This window comes from Montipora capricornis, chromosome 4 (genome assembly GCF_036669925.1).
Source record: "Montipora capricornis isolate CH-2021 chromosome 4, ASM3666992v2, whole genome shotgun sequence".
Taxonomy (NCBI): domain Eukaryota; kingdom Metazoa; phylum Cnidaria; class Anthozoa; order Scleractinia; family Acroporidae; genus Montipora; species Montipora capricornis.
Window position 1 is genome coordinate 11,755,044 of NC_090886.1, and position 17,500 is coordinate 11,772,543.

The window sequence follows — 17,500 nt, forward strand, 5'->3', positions numbered from 1 at the left end:
CTATAGAGTATCGAGCAATATCCCATAGCTTTAGGTGTCGAGGGTCATTCGCAGGATCCTTTCCCTGCCCAGCAAGCATAATAAATTATTATTATTATTATTATTATTATTATTAGTGACGTTCCAAATGTATGAGTCTGTGGAGAACCTTTCAATGTCGACCACGCAATGATTTGTAAACGGGGCGGCTTCATTATACAACGTCATAACGAACTGCGGGATCTCGAGGCGGAGATGCTTAATTTGGTCTGTCATGATGTTGAAGTTAAACCTGTTCTGCAAGAGATCACCGGTGAGTCGTTAGCTAGGGGGGCTCATACAGCCCTTGACGCTCGGGTTTTTGGTCTAGACGAAGTTCCGCATTGTTTAAGGTACGGGTGTGTCACTTAAATGCGGAATCTTACAAAGACCTTACCCCTCTGCAAATGTATCGCCAGCATGAAAACGAGAAGAAACGTATGTACGCAATCAGAGTTATGAAGGTGGAAGAAGCCACGTTTACACCGCTGGTGTTCACCGTTACAGGAGTCATGGCACCTGAATGTCAAGTCTATTACAAGCGACTAGCAGAACTCCTGTTAGTCAAGAAAGGCGAAGACGACTCGACTACGATGTCTTGTATAAGAACTAGAATCTCATTTGCCATCCTGAGAACATCCCTCCTATGCTTGAGGGGATCGCGCTCAATGAGGAGAGTGAATCTTAACCGACAAGAGATGGACATCGAAAGAGGACTTTCAGGACGCTAGATTTTGTTTTTTTTTCCTTCAATTACTCAATTATTAGTTTTTTTTTTTGAATAAGTGAAGGTAGAAGAAGGAAGAAAAAAAAAATGTGCATTTTTTATAGCTTCTATAAACCTTTTTTTTAATTCTTGTTTATGACAATTTTGTAAATATAAATTATATTGAATCAAAAATATTCTTCTTCTTCTTCTTCTTCTTCTTCTTCTTATTATTATTATTATTATTATTATTATTATTATTATTATATATTTTAATATTAATAATTCGGTTCTCTTTTGCATTTCAGCCATGACAACTTGGGCGTGTGTTTCACCTCAAATTACAATTGCTGCAACAACAACCCTCTATCTTTTAATATTTGTTTGCTATTACCTCATGGACAAGAAATGCTTGGAGTCTCCTAGCCCCCCAGGGGATTGTAAGCATTCCGGAGTAGAATACACTGCACTGGAGACCAAAGGTAAGGTATTTTGTTCCGGATACAACGAATCGAAAAATAAAGTCTCTCCACTCGAGAAGGACTTTCTTTAGTATTTCTAAAACAAATGAACAATTTATCTTTTATTTAATCCAATTCACTTACGCGGCCAGCAGCTTTGACTGGTGGCCGTAAATAACGAAGATACCGTTGGCATCAACTTGTTGTTCATGTATTAACCTGGAGCACCACATACATTTTACAAATTTGAAGCTCGTAAAAGTGTTATGTTTCAAGGATCTCGTCCCGGCCCGGCTTTCAGAAGTTTATGATTTTCCACAAATTTTCATGACTTGTTTCTTTATATTCAACAGAGGACGAAGACGATCACTCCAAAAATAGCGGAAATGGTACACTATCGCACTGCACAAAGTTCCAGATAATTTGGCAAATGCTACCCGATCTTTTACCGCTTTTTATCGGATGGCTTACCGAATATATGATCATTCAATCTGTGGTGACAACTATAGCATTTCCCAACGCTCCTTTCGAGCCCCGCGATCATTATCAGTATTATATTTTCGCAGTAACAGCTGGCGAGGTGTTGGGAAGATCTTACCTTTTCGCACTATCATTTATCAAAGAAGAGTGGATTGAAAAAGTCAAGTTCCGACCGTATCTGTGGATTCCGGTTGCGATACAAGTAGCCATGCTTGTGGTTTTGATCTTTGCAGCTTGGTACAGATACTTAACGAACGTGTGGTTCGTTTTGTTGATTTTATTTTCTAGCGGTTTAGATATCGGTGGTCTGTATGGAACTGCGTTAACATTCTTCAGAGGCAGATTCGTGGAACCTTATCGTGAGTTCGCCATGGGGTATATTATCATTGCTTTGGATGCGGGAGAATTGGCAGCTGCGCTGATTAGTCTTATCATAGAGCCCCTCTTGCTAAAACACTGCCAGATGGTGAGCCCAAATAACACCGAAGTCTGCTTTACCAGATCAACATCTCTCGACCGCTTTAACTCTTTTTGTTCCAGCAGATAGGATGAACTGTTGATATTCCACATATTCCCAGTTGGCTTGGTAGTACTTCAATTAGTAGACCATTGCACCTGTATCGCAGAGGTCATTTGTTCAAAATCCTTTCGTTACTGCCTGAGAAAGATTCGTAAGTGTAATGAAAAAATCATTGGCACACATCATAATCTGTTTGCCTTTCACACCTTCAAGCGGCTGTCTCAGGATATTGTCACAAATGTAACAAAGTGGGGAAAGGACAGGAGTACAGCCAAAATATTCCTGATATTGAAGGCTTGAGGTATCAATTCTGGTATACTTTGCGATGTTATCCGACCGTTGAGGCTGAATCTCCACATACTAAACAGGGATAACGCACTATTTACCGCGCACCGGTGGCTCAGTTGGTTGAGCACCGGGCTGTCACGGGGGAGGTCGTGAGTTCAACTCCGGCCGGACCAACACTCAGGGTCTTTAAATAACTGAGGAGAAAGTGCTGCCTTTGTAATTACATCTGCAAACGGTTAGACTCTCTAGTCTTCTCGGATAAGGACGATAAGCCGGAGGTCCCGTCTCACAACCCTTCAATGTTCATAATCCTGTGTGACGTAAAAGAACCTGCACACTTGTCGTAAAGAGTAGGGCATGTAGTTCCCGGTGTTGTGGTCTGGTCTTTCTGGTCTGGATAGGGTAGGGTGGAGCACCTCGCATAAGACCTCGAGTCCTGTTCGTGCTCCTTCCCTCTGGGCAGGTTTGCCCAGTAGAAGAGACAAACCAGATGTCTCGTAAAACAAAACATAAAACAACTAACGTTGCCTGGGTTCGATTTCTAGATTTGACGTCACGTGAAGGTCGAGTTTGTTGGTTCTTTACCCTGCTCCGAGAAGTTTTTCTCCGAGTACTCCGCTTTTCCTTTTTCCTAAAAAAACCAGCCTACGATTTGGAATGAGATGATTTGATTCGATTTCTGTATAATGTCTCAATTTAGTGCCTTAGCGCTAAATATACTTGGCACTTGAATAAAGTTCATTGTTATATCAGTTATTTTGATTCCACTGCCTTTTGTTTATTAACAATGTTTCCAGCAAACGGGAACTAGGCGTTGCCCACCGTTTTTCCTTTGGTAAGGGAGCGGAGGGGGGAGGGGAAGGGGCGGCGGGGCGGTGGAATGGGAGGAGCTGGTACGGCTTATTCATTTTATTTTTTTATTTTTACTATTTACGGTAATAAAGATACTATCGTTGCAATAACTAACATGTCCAATTAACTAACGAGTCCAATCAATATTTTGATCCGTATCCTGACACAAGAATGTCTCCTACTCAATTACTTAATAATTCTAGGAAAAAAACTACTTCTGAAACCTGCAGAAGAAATGAGGTACTTCCAAATATAAATACATGTAACTAGGAGCCCTTGACTAGGAGCCTCCCAATGCATTATATCCTTGAGTCAACCTTTGCGCGTATCTTTCTATTTTTAGAACTAATCCTTCAGCAGGAAACTCACATTTACATCAATTTGCACAATTTGCATACATTGTTTTTGCTATTTTTGTCTTTGTTTCACAATAACTTTATTCTGATTGGCCATTCTAAACAGTGTGTGCAGAGCCGAAGAACTCGTGGCGTTCTAAAAATAGAAAGATACGAGCAAAGGTTGACTCATAGGGCTTGTATGGGAGAGGCAAGCTCCTACTCATGCGCTCCTGATGTACCTTTATAGCTCAGGTACGAACCTGAAAGATTTATTTGCACCAAGAACAAATATCTAAGAAAATTAATGAAAACAAAGGGCCTTAATAGTGTTATAATTTACTCTTTTTTCAATAGCTGTATCTACTCATTATTAGTAGTTTATATACATGTTCATGGCAGAAAATGGCCCTTTGAGGGAGACCTTTGCTTGCTTGAAACTGAAAAATTGGTCCCGCTCATGCGCAGTTTGAAAGAGCGGGCTCTGGGGCTGAATGAAGAAGACGAAACAAAATGGCGTCCGAAAAGCGCACTCGTCCCGTGGAAGGTTTTTATCGCGGAATAGAAAGCCACGTTCGTCTCAAAGCCGAGAAGATACGTCCCAAAAAAGCGGAAGAAGTCGATAAAGAGAAACTGTATGCAAATGAGGTCTCAAAGTATATTAAACCACGCTTCTTTTAAATAATTTTTAACTTTTTCCGACGGAAATAGGTTCAACTGAACTGAAGTAATTTAAAGAAAACGACAAAACTTTTGAAATTACAAGACATGTTTCGACAGAAACTTCTGTCATCTTCAGTTGATTAATGTACAAAGCGTTAAGTTGAATTTATAAGTACGGAAAACGTGCAAATTATGCCAGTAACAACGGAATGTACATGAAACGTGACATTGTGAGAATTAAAAGGATAGTTTTAGATTTACGTGATGCAGTTGTTGATTAAGAGATAGTTGTTCTCTTTGAATATGAAAAGCTTCTTTTATCTTGAGTTGAAAAGTCGTAGAGGCGTGATCTAAAATATGGAAACATTCACCTGAAGACAGGGCGCGACATTGTTCGGAATTCTGTAGGTGTTTGAAAATATGAGAAGCCCTATCACTGACTAAGTGCTCACGCACGCGTGTGGAAAAATGCCGGGTTGTTTCGCCGACATAACAGGCATTACAGCACGCACATACAAACTTATAAACCACACGTGAAGGAAGCCCGCCAGGGATAGGGTCCTTCACACCAAGCAAGTTGCCTGTCTTAAAGGAGGAAAAAACTAGTTTGATGTCCAAATCATTGAAGTAGCGCTTGATAAAGTGACGGGTCTTTTTCTGAGTTACGACGGAAAATGACCTATGTAAGATAGCTTAAAATAAAATATAGGCGAAGTGGGAAGGGAACCCTGGGGACAATGATTACTTAGGGTCCCAGTAATGTAACGGTTTACAACTCTTTCAATTAAATGGGCAGGGAAAAGATTCTTTTTTAGGATTTCCATAAGCTTAGTTATGTCCTCATGTAGCCCCAACCAGGTGTTGTTAATCTTAGAGGCCCTATCAATAAGAGTGCTGATGACCCCCACTTTGTAAGAGTACGAAGTGAAACTGAAATAATTAGTTAATAACCCAGTAAAGGTTTTCTTACGGTAAACTTTAGTTAGAAAAGAAATGGGATCATTATTATCAACTAAAACATCTATAAAAAGGGTAATTTGTGATGAGCTTCTTTTTCCATAGTGAACCTAATGTTTGGGTGTCTAGAGTTGATGTAATCGAAAATTATAATAGCATCATGTTCCGAGTGAAATTAGCAAAAAGTGTCGTAATCATGGAATTTACGAATTTCGTAGTTTTCAGTTTTATATAAAATGATAGCATAGTCGACCGTAGCTAGTTAGAGTTATTTAGCCGATCTTTCTTGTCGCAATGTCAGTAAATAACCTTAAATAATTTTATTTCAGGAAATCTTTGTCTTTGGTAACTTTTAGTAAGTACTAAAAATTACCCTAAGTTATACTGTTCAAAGTAAATCATAATAGTGCTAAGATATTGGATAATATTTTCTTTGCGGATTGTTGACTGAGACAAAATAGAAAATAAAGTGAAAAATCACTTTATTGGATATTCACTTGACTTTAATGAATGGAAAGATGGAGATGACCAAGTTGACAGTGAAAAAAGTAGTAGTATTGGTCGCTTGGAACCACGATTCACACCAAGTGAAGATTCCCTGTCTGATAGGGCGTCAGCTTTATTCAGCCGCCTCAGCCGGGAAATAAGGAGGTACAGATTGAGATGCAGATAATTTGACATGGATATATATAACACACATCTACAAAATATTGTATTTGTAAAAAAGTCAAGGGGACGGGAAGTCCATTGTGTTGACTCTCAATTATGCGATCTGCTTGGTAGTAAGTGGTTTGAGAGAATTCAAAATGTAAATGGAGACTTTTGTTATGTTATTCCTGGAACTCCATGAAAAAAAGCCTGTAGAAGAGTTTGTTTATGTTGGTGATACTCTGGTAGAAAGCCACACTGAAAGCGACTTGCAAGTCATTTTGATGTTTGTTCGTGGGGATGGTGTGAAGGCTGAATACAACAGCAACGAGTGGAAATCGCCCCTGTCCAAACAGTAGTAGTAGCCACACTGTTTCTGTATCAATACCATCAACTGACGTGATACAACTCACCTCGGCTATGAAGATGACTATGGCACAGGTTGTTGAAATGTCAGTCACAGTCAACGACAGACTGAACTGATTAGAGTGTAATGTGAAGTGCTAGGTTTCCACCCCACATGAACCATGTGAGCATTAGCCCTACTAATGGAAATGGGCCCGCACAAGGACAGAGAAACTATGACCAGGGTGGGAATTGAACCCACGACCTATAATTTGTTTTAACGAGTCCAGTCCTCGTTGATTGGTAGATATCAAGTAGTCCTTTGTTGTTTTGTCATTGAGCTTCTCTAGACCTTGCTGAGTAAAGGGGGTGATACTACGATACATTTGTATAAACTCAGGCACATGCCATACCAGCGCATGCATGTAGGGAGTAACGTGCTTAGTGTGATACAATTTCAAAAACTGTTCCAGAAAAGATTTTGATGCCTCCTGAATTTCGTCCTTACTCAATTAAGGACTAGTGGAACTCAACATGGTTGTAATTGTTAGAAACTGTTTCCACAACTGCAAGATTTGATCAGATTTCTGGTGATTGGGCAGTACCCTAGTGAAATCAATGTTCCTAAATAATTTCTGTTTCTCTAGGCCTGTTAGATCCCGCCCTTTCAATTTCTTTGAATCCTTACAGACAAACCAGTTAAAGGGAATTTTGAGGGTTTCATTGAGATAGGTCTCCCAGCCTGCCATGTGGTTGTACTTTGATCTCTCAAAACCATCACTAAGAGATTTCTTTTTGGATGTCTGTCAGTGCTTTGGAAAGTTTTTCGTAGTTTTCAGGCTCCTTTATAACTGCTATCGCATGATTGCCATCAGCTACCTGAGCCAAGTTTCCTTCATCAAGGACAGTGAAGGTTACAGTCGTTTGCCAATATTGGTACCATCCCCAGAACGTTTAACTCGAATCTTATGATTTTCTTTGAAAGGAGAGTTAGAGGGACTGTTTTTAGTTCCTTGAAAATCATAGAAAGTTCATGGTATACTTCATTTGATATATTAAATCTTTCCTTTGTGTAGAGCAGTAAATTTATGTCATCAATCTCCTCATCAGTGAGTGTCGGTTCGAGATGAGTTTTCAATGTTATTCTTATCAACCAATGTGAGAGACTCATACTCTTGAGTGTACTCATTGAATACTTCAACTTTAGTGGCTACAAAATTATGAAGTCCAAGAAATGAAAGTGAAGTTTCACAGTCTGAGACCATTTGCTTTCAAAACCTAGTTTGATGCCTTTTACTATAGTCTACAAATGTTTTACTTTTGCCAGGACCTCTTCATTTCTTATCTTTTTGTATTTTTATTAATTTCTGGACTAGCTCTTTCAATTTCTTTTGAAATTTGCGAGTAATTTCTTTGTTTTTAGCAACAGCTCTTTTCAGTTTCTGCTCAATTTTGGCCTTCTTGCACCCCCAGTTCCTCTGTAATATCATCTTCAAGCTTTCTTTTGTGTCCCCTCAATTCATTGTTCTCGGTTTGGAGCATAACACAATCCATTTCATTATAATATATCTTAAAATTCCAAGTTGAAAATGTTTTTTCACCCCATTGCCTCTCTTAGTTTTGGCTTTGGCAAGTGTTTGATTTAATCTCCAGATCTTTGTTTTGAATCCTTAGATCAGTCTATAATTTATTATCACACTAGGGATCCCGCACTTCAGTCCGACTTTTTGTATAAGAATCCTTAAAACGGAGTTTGTTTTGCCTACGCTTTCCTCTGGATCCAGTTCTTCATCACGATCATCAGCCTCTTGTTGAGCAGATTTGTACAATTCGTACCAACGTTTACTACCAATAAACATATAAAACATTTTAATATTACATGCTGAACATGAAACCGTTTCCCTGCTAGCAGAGGTGAGACCGTACGCAATTTAATAAATTTACGACAAATTTGGAATTTATAGATTCAAACATTACTTGTTTATTTGGGCCTGAAATGATGGATATCCTTTGTGGCTGTATTTCCCGTCATCGCCGTTTTCCTTCTTTTCTTGGTCATTTTGCGCGGACTCCACCGCACAAAACAACACAAACGTAATGCAAATTACAAGAAGGGCGGGGGCGCCCCGCAATATCGCTAACGTTAACATCTGCGAGGGAGTACTTTTCAAATTTCCATTTTTTCGCAGAAACACATCAGCCGAAATGTTGATTAGATCCCAGGCTTTCAAGATCAACCCGTACATATTTCAAGGACGCACGTTTTAAACGACTAGGCCGCTTGAAGTGATGACCGCTTCTCTCGACGCTTCTCTCAAGTTCGACAACTTCGAAGCCCGATTTACATGGTTTATTTCCCCTTTCCCAACGTATTTTGCGACTTATAGATAGAGTAATGAATAAATATCGTAAATATAACCGTACATCAAGAGAAAGTAATCGTTAACCTTGTCTACGTTTGCTTTTCGCTAAAAATTAGCAATTTTCGATAGAATACTGGATACGAAAAAAAAAAAATGAAGGCAAATGTCACGTAATTTTTTGGCATGTAAAAAACTCTTGACTCGAGGCACTTTCATTGGTTAAGATCACCAGACAACACAAGTCACAAAGATGTTTTGTTATTATTTTAAGGCCTTTTCAGACTGTTCAACAAGGAAATCCGTATACTCATCTCTTCGTTTATCATGGATATTAAAACCTTTCTAGACAATATACATGAACACGCTTGTTGTCCTGTATGTAAGACCACGTTCACTAATCCAAAGCAGCTTCCTTGCTTACACAGTTTTTGCCTTCATTGCCTGCAAAGGATTCAACAAACGAGCGGAATTCGAGACACTATTTCATGTCCCGAGTGTAGGCGGAAGTTCGGGATACCTGGAAACGGTGATCTGAACGCTTTTCCAACAAACTTTCGTATCAACAGTTTGTTGGATGCTTTACCTGTCACAGAGTGCAATACGGGTGGCATCAAGTGTGGAAATTGCGAGAAAACAAGCGGAGAATCTTCGTACTGCTTCACTTGTCGTTCGTTCTGGTGCGATGACTGCCTCCCTCTGCATAACCGGATAAAAACCTTCAGAGACCACCACGCTTTGGCTTTGAAAGACTTTAAAGACGAAGACTTTGAGAACATTTTAAAGCAGCCAACACTTTGTGGAAAGAAAGGTCACGAGAAGAAAGAATTAGAGTTTTTTTGTCAGCTTTGCGAAGTTACCATTTGCAATGCATGTGCTTTACTGGACCATGAAGGTCACGCGAAAGTTCTTTTGCAAAAAGCCGCAAAGGAACGAAAATCACTAGCCACTGCAGCAATTGAATCAAAGAAACGAAGAGCGGTGGAGAAGATGACAAGGATCGCGGCAATTGATGGCAAGTGCATGTCAATTCAAGAACAAGCCGCACGAGTGAAAAACGACGTGCAGCAGTTTGCCGACCGTTTCATTGCAGCCGTTGAAGCGCAAAAGAATCACATCTTTGATGAGGTGGAATACAAAATGCGAGAATCGTTGCAGCTTCTAGAAGATCAAAGGCGTCCGATTGAAGAAGACGTGAAAATGCAAGAAAAAGAAATCGAAAAAACCGAAATGATTTTAAAGCGAAGCGTAAACGCTCAAATCATGCAGCCCCATGAATTACTGGACAAAATAGTTAACGAAGAAGTTGAAGAAGAAGATTCAGCTGACTGCGACATCGAACATGTTATGGCTTTTTTCTTTGAAGGGAACGAAAAGTTGATTGATGATCTTAAAGTCCAACAGATAGGTTGTTTTGAAAGTTTTCTCACCAAAACTAGCCCGGAAGACTCGAGCGCACAGGGAAAAGGAATGCGCGAAGGAACTGTTGGACTTAAAGCCGAGATTGTTGTAACAACAAGGAACTCGCAAAAAGGACAATGTTACCACGAATATGATCGCGTGACTTTGGAAATAAGAAATCGTGAAGGCTGTGTCGGTGCGATCAAGCCTCAAATCCAAGATAACAAAGATGGCACTTATAAGATCAGCTATTTTGCCAAAGAAACGGGAACATGTCAGGCATCCCTGAAAGTCAATGGAGAACATGTTCTTGGCAGCCCTTTTGAGGTTAGAATCAAGCGCAGACAGTTCAGACCTGTGTTTTCCTTAAGACAGCGAGGGTTCAGATTCCACCCAGTGACTTGGGGGGTCGCCGTGAATGACAAAGATGAGATTGCAGTGAGCGCGCACGGCAACCACAGAGTACAGATATTTGCCAGTGATGGAACTCACTTAAGATCGTTTGGTAAAAAGGGTAATCAGCAGGGAGAGTTTGACTCGCCTGCTGGGATAGCTTTTCAAAATGATAAGATTATAGTGGCAGACACTAAGAACCACCGAGTTCAACTCTTTAGCGATGAGGGTCATTATCTTAATCAGTTTGGGGGAAAAGGAAGCCGGGAACACCAGCTTCAGTTTCCTCTTGGCCTGTCAATTGACGGCGATGGCAACATTATTGTTGGTGATAGAAATAACAAATTGATCAAAATCTTTTCACTTGATGGTCGGTTTTTGCATAGTATCGGTACTGAAGGTTCTGTTATCTTTCCCCACCACTGTATCCAACACGACAACTATCTTTTTGTGTCAGACGAAGATGATCACTGTATAAAAGTTTTTAATAGGGAGGGAGAGCTTCTTTATAAATTTGGAAAGCACGGGAGCGGGGACGGGGAGTTCAATCAACCTAGCTGCCTGTCAGTGGACAAAGCGGGAAATCTGCTGGTTTGTGATGAATTGAATCACAGAGTGCAGGTGTTTAAACTGAGCGGAGAGTTTGTAACTAAGTTTGGAGCATATGGTAGAAGGGCAGGAGAGTTTAATCGCCCCGTTTCTGCAGAGGTCCTTAGCAATGGAAAAATAATTGTCACCGAATTTGGGAACGATCGAGTTCAGATTTTTGAATAGATGTACAGTTTTTTCCTGATTATTGTCACTCAGCGCTAAAGACTTTAAAATTCCTTTCTCGATAAAAAAAATTCGTTTGTTAAGTAATATTACAGTATACATAATTAAAAGCGGGGAGAGTTTCCACTCCAGATATTTCAGGGTGAAAAAAATAATGTGGGTTTTGAATTTACGCGCGGTTGTTTTGGTAATGGCCGTTTTTATACTAGAGACGCATAATTCGTCTGGGACGAACTTGGGCAAACATTTTTACTGCGTCTGTTAAATTCGTCTAGTATAAAGACGGCCACAAGACGCATTATGCGTCTGGACGAAGAATCTATTTTAGTGCGTCTTCGAAGACGCACTAAACTGGAAAGTTCGTCCAGACGCATTATGCGTCTAGTGCCCGTCTTTATACTAGACGAATTTAACAGACGCAGAAAAAATGTTTGCCCAAGTTCGTCCAAGACGAATTATGCGTCTCATATAGTTCGTCCCGTCTTTACGCTAAAAAGATAACATGAGAGACGCATAATTCGTCTGGACGGATTATGCGTCTCTAGTATAAAAACGGCCAATGTGTAAAAAACGAGCAGGGGTGTTTTATCGGGTTTAAAACCACTCGGCTGTGCCTGGTGGTTTTAGACACCGCATTTTAATGTTTACTTCGTAAAACCTTCTCCGCAATACATAGGGGCATTTCCGAGTTGCTGTTTTCTCGGTTTCGAAGTGAGTCTCGGTGCTCAACTATTGTAAGGGAAATGAGTTTGATTTGCATAAGACTACGCAACTCATTTCCATTTGAATGGTTGTGCACCAGGACTCGCTTTGAAACTGAGGCATGCAGCAACTCGGAAATGGGCTATTAAAACGAAACTGAGAGCAGAGAAACAGTTCCACGATGGTCGTCACGCAACGTTCTCCTTTGCTTTGTTTTCGCAAAATCTGAAGTTCGCGTTGTTATTGTCTGACTTCGGTTGCTTGTAAAGTCAGACTCGCACGGAAACTTGCTAGCCAATTCTATTTGGACGTCAAGGGATCGGATTTACAATTGGCTAGCAAAATAAGAATCCAATTTTACGATTAAAAACACAACAACAATATACAAGAGAACTTTGCGAAAACAGGCAAATTAAATGAGAACGTTGCGTGACTGCGTGACGGCCATCTTTGCTTTGTTTCGTTTTGCGGGAGAATAAGGACAAAAACTGAAACCAAAAAAAAAAATGGAAAATAAGGCGCCCCGGCCCCGCGTTTTGGCTACTGTGCAAAAGTAAATTTACTGCGTGTATAATTAGTTGAAAGAACATTTTAATGTTCCACTAATTAAAATATGCACCCACCATTTGTTGTGTCATTTGCTAATTTTTAACTTAATTTTTGTCGCTTCTGGATACGAAAGTGTTGAAGAGTAAAAAAGTAAACGTAGAAGAGTTGATAATTAATTAATATTCATAGGTCAAGTGCAGTGTCTTTACATGTGAGAAAACACTACGTAATAGTAAGGAGGTTTATCGATATGAAGTCACTCCACGTGATGAATTATCGACCATTTGATAGGTCAATAGGCTTATGAATTATTAACTAGTAATAGCTGTCGCTAAGCGCCAACGAAACAGTCAATATAATACATAGTTTGCAGATTTGTATCAGAGTTCCAAAATACTGTTGTTCGACCAAGAGACAATGATATTAAGATGCCTCCTTGATCTGCCACTACTTTGTTGACTCACTCTCAACTGTTTCAGGCTAACTTAGGCGACTTAAGGTCCCAGTGTAGGCCTTGGAAAACGATGTAATGTTGATTGAGAGGATTATTTCAAGTTCTGCTCTCTCGTGTACTGTTTGGTCTGAAAACAGTGAAGTGAGACTGGAGCCTGGTGTTGATCTACGCACCGCCAAAGCGAATTCATGTGTATGCAGTCATGAAACTGTGCTCGAAATTAGAGGTCGTCCGGTCGTCCTAGACGACCAGAAAATTTTACCGGGCGACTAGTTTTTGGTAAAATGAAAAGGTTGGTTGCCGAAGAAAAAACAACGGACAACCCAGCCAAAAAATAAAAAATATATATTACATAAAGCAGCACCCGACTCACTCGACGGTTTTCTGATGTTAATGTCTGATAGTAGTGTGAAGTTAACATCAATTAATTTGCAGTTGAGCATTTTCCCGTATTTTGATTATCTGTGGCTTGGGCACAAACTTGTCTGATAGGAAATTCACATGTAGCTGGTGAGATTGAAGACTCCATTTTGAAAATGCTCAAAACCCAGTTTTCCACAAAAAAACCACTGGCGCACACTATGGGATACTCAAGCTCCAACGCCATGCTCAACACGCTGACCTCTTAAAAAACCGAGCGCGAGGGCCGTACTGGGGAATATTGGCCCGAGGTCTTGGCAGTACGGGCCGATCGCAGTGAGGTCGTACAAAAACGACCGTGCAAGTGAGGTTAGTAAGTTGTTTATTACTAAGCATCGTTTCTTTGAGCGATCGGACACTTCTCCGCTTGCTGAATGTTCGTAATCTTCGTCTTCCATCAGTGAACTTTGAACGGTAATCTTTGACATATGTAAAACTGAATTCCGCTTGCTATAGCTGTAATGTTGCGACTTGAATTTCCCGGTAAAGAGAAAACATACGGAAATGGGCCGTTTCCGTGGTCATGGTCCGGCGTAACCCAAACTACCATAGACCACTGTAAATGTGCATTTATTTAACCCCAACCAAAGCCTCGAGTGATAAAATCCCTGAAATCCTGCAACCGATCGCTCGCCATCAGTGATGCGCCCTTCAATCAAATGGTATTTCACGACCTTTTTTTTTTTTGAAGAGTGATATAAACGAGTACAAGCGGTCATGGTCACGAATCCACGAAAAACTTCGGATGTTTTGAAGACCAACCTTCGCCTTGGACCCGCTGAAATTTGATGTTTGCCCAAATACCTTACTTCTTTCTGGTAGGCAACAATTATCGATCAAGCACGAAAGAGAAGAAAATAAGCTATATCGCTTAAATACGAGGCAGCAGCCGACCATTTTCCCTCGGCGGAAAACTCGGACCTTCATCTCATAATTATATGTCTGAAAAGATTAACGTTTTAAGTAATGGGCCGAGATTTGATGGATAGAGTGTTTTCACATGACGTCACGGTGGTCGTATTTTTAGGGAGTTAAAAAAACACAAAACAAAACAGCGGCCTTGTTGGAGGAGCAAAATGGGAGGTTTGCAACCAATCTCTAGAGACACAGACAACAATGATAAAATGTATAATTGCTGATGGAGAGATCTTTTGTCCCGGCTGCGATGACGTAAACAGAAAACCACCACTTAGTTCTGTATGCCATGCTGAGCCCTAGTTTTATTTGTGGCACTTTTTTCAGTTATAAGTTAATTTCAACTGTGACAGTGCGACGTAGAGCGCGTAGAAAGACGTTCCCTAAGGGGAAAAAAAGTGGAAAAAATAAATGCGTTATTCACCGGGTTGGCCCGGGTCGGTCCGTCTAGGGAAAAACTGTGCCCTCGGCCTTTACTACGTCCCTCAGCCTGCCGCCTCAAGACCTCGAGCACAGTTTTTCGGCCCTACACGGACCTCCCAGCCGGTGAATAATATATATAGCTTTAAGTTTATATCCCTCCGATTTGATGGATAGAGTGTTTTCACATGACGTCACGGTGCCCGTGGTGAGTAAAAAAAGAAAATAATAAAGAGCGACCATGTTGGAGGAGTGAAATATTCTTTTGGGAATTGAACTATATATTGTTATGAAAAATTTTCATTTTCTTTTAGTATGCAAATATGGCTCTTGGTCAGGTTTAATTCTTATTGATCACCGTATATTTTTACATATGATTACCTTCAAGTTGATATTGTTAATCAGCGTTTAATGTGTTGTGTATGAGACACACTTGATACAAGTGGATGAATCGAGCTCGCCTTTAGAAGAAAAACTGCATGACGATCGATACAATTTTTTTGCTAGCTTGCCTTTTTTGTTAGTCACAGAAAAATTAGATTGTCATTTTCATTTAACGCAATCGAGACACACAGGATACGGTTGATAAAGCCGAAATGAGAGAGACGGGGAATATCGACAAGAGCAGTGGTCATCCGGAACGCGAAACTATCGGTACAATCACTGCGTTTTTCGTATTTGGAGCTCTTCTCTGTGGGACTAACTCGCTTGCTGTAGCCGGCGCACAAGACATCTTAGCGGGGACCTTTATACAAACATCCACAGTTCTCGTGGCCAATACTCTGCCTAATCTTGTTGCGTGTTTAATTGCTCCTTACTTCATGCAAACTATATCTTATTCTGTTCGTATCACTGCCGTGGGTCTGTCGTACATTTGCGGAGCACTTGTGTTTGCAATTGCTAACGAGATCCATTGGAAGCTATTCGGTATCGCTCTAACGTCGTTTGCGTTAGGAGCTGGTGAAACAACAGTGTCCGCTCTGACATCGTTTTATCTCGAAGTTTGTCTGAGTGCCTTTTCATCTGGAACGGGGACAGGCTTTGCAATGGCTCCGCTCTATTATATGGGTAAGTAGTGACTTCTTATCCACAATTCGCGGAAAAAATGTTGGACTTCCGTTTGATCCTCGATTTGGTTGACTACGTATATGGGTGAAAGAAAGTTGGACTAGTCTTTCATATACCGGATCCGAGACAATTGATATCCATAAAACAAAAGAACGAAGCGAACATAACAGTACCCAATTAGCAAGGCCTGAGCGGAATGACAATTGTTCTTTTGTACTTCGCCATTTTGGTCCGGTATATGAAAGTCTACCCGAAAGTTGGACGTTTCTTTCAAAACCATGAATAGTAAATTATATATCCAGAGGAACTCTTACAAACAAACGCGATTATTAGGCCTATATTGAACCGTTTGTTTTTAGATTTGTTGTTTTTCACTGGTCATGATAGTCTCTAGCACACGTAAGCGTGTTTTTTTATGCATTCTTCCTCACCCACTTGTCTCGCCACATTGTTTATCTGTCGCCCTGAAGCAAAATGGGAGGTTTGCAACCAATCTCTAGAGACACAGACAACAATAATACATGTACAATAAATGTATAATTTGTCCCGGCTGCGATGGCGTAAAAAGAAAACCACCACCTATTCTGTATGCCATGCTGAGCCCTAGTTTTATTTGTGGCATAACCAAGACAATCACGACAAGGAACAATCCTGGAATCTTCTGTTAATTTTTAGATCGTTTCCACACGAAATTCACTGTGAATCACACAGGAGGCCGAAAGTTAAACACGCTCAATTTTCGCCAGTTAGCGCCAAATTGTGTTGACATTCTTTTTTTCTTTAGTTATGATTAACAATATTCACCGACGTCAAAGTAAATAGAAGGTGATATCCATCACTTTCACTGACACTGAGGTGAATAATAGTTTTAGTATATACCACAAAAAGTTGATTAATCAGCCGACTTTATCGGTAAAATTTGCCCATCGGTAACCGAACAGAGGCAACACCGTGGAAGCCTTTTTGTTTTTCTCTGTTTAGTACGGCTTGCTATTCACCTCCGAGCTAGCCGCCAACCAGAATGCGCAGAAAGCAATTCACTTGTGTGATATATACTAGGAGAAAATACAAGGCAAATATTTAATCTTCCAGGTAAACATTGACGGCGGTTTGAAACCGGTTTTTTCCGAGCATTTTGGTGATCCCGTTGTCTATGTCAACACAGAAGCAAGCATTCTTCCTTTTTGTAAAAGCGACTGAAAAATAGTCTGAAAACTAATTAATTTCTCAGTTTCATTTGGTAAAGAGCTTAATTCATCTAGAGAACATAAACACTAAATTGACCGGCGAAAAGACTTCAGATAGTAATTATAAATAGCTAACCGGAAATTAGCATAAAAAGCTTGATGAACCGCATGGAAATGATTTGATTGTTTTTTCATTTAATATATATATATCGTTTAATCCACTCTTTGCAGTTAGAACTATGTATAAACTGAATTATCAAGCGGTATCATTTACAAAACTATTAAAAATAATTAAGGTATACTAATGTAAAATCTACATAATGATCAATCTAGAAATCTAAAAGTTATAAAATCATTAGCTCTCTTGGTTCTTGCCTCCTGGCGAACGGACTTTTCACTCCCAGATCTAAGATTGTAAGGAACATTATAAACATTAGCCTGAGGGCGGAGTTTCCACGTCGCAATGAACTTCCTACTTAATGTTTCTCGCCTGACTTCTAGACTTGGAAGGCCAGATATGGTCAGGGCTTCCTTATAACCAACACCCGGAAGTATTACCTTAAGGGCTCTCCTTTGTATAGATT

General features: G+C 40.1%; 3 protein-coding genes across 4 annotated transcripts in view; all 3 read left to right on the top strand.

Moving 5' to 3' along the window:
* LOC138045518 (uncharacterized) overlaps nt 1–3,225 on the top strand; it is a 20,042-nt gene extending 16,817 nt beyond the window's left edge. For both annotated transcript variants that reach the window (XM_068892055.1, XM_068892054.1), the window contains exons 2-3: nt 1,033–1,206; nt 1,539–3,225. In XM_068892055.1, coding sequence (XP_068748156.1) covers nt 1,033–1,206; nt 1,539–2,212 — 848 coding nt within the window. In that variant the 3' untranslated portion in view covers nt 2,213–3,225. The remainder of the gene's footprint in view (nt 1–1,032; nt 1,207–1,538) is intronic.
* Nucleotides 3,226–8,577: 5,352 nt separating this feature from the next.
* LOC138044461 (E3 ubiquitin-protein ligase TRIM71-like) lies at nt 8,578–11,446 on the top strand. Its single transcript, XM_068890968.1, has one exon. The coding sequence runs from the start codon at nt 8,961–8,963 to the stop codon at nt 11,199–11,201; it is 2,241 nt and encodes a 746-aa protein (XP_068747069.1). The 5' UTR covers nt 8,578–8,960; the 3' UTR covers nt 11,202–11,446.
* A 3,639-nt stretch (nt 11,447–15,085) lies between these two features.
* The window catches only part of LOC138045520 (uncharacterized), an 11,136-nt gene continuing 8,721 nt past the window's right edge, over nt 15,086–17,500 (top strand). Inside the window, exon 1 of the mRNA XM_068892056.1 lies at nt 15,086–15,729. Within this exon, the coding sequence (XP_068748157.1) occupies nt 15,258–15,729 (472 nt within the window). The 5' untranslated portion in view covers nt 15,086–15,257. The remainder of the gene's footprint in view (nt 15,730–17,500) is intronic.

Coding starts and splice junctions, on each gene's coding strand:
- LOC138044461 (XM_068890968.1), top strand. CDS start 8,961: ATGGATATTAAAACCTTTCTAGACAATATACATGAACACGCTTGTTGT.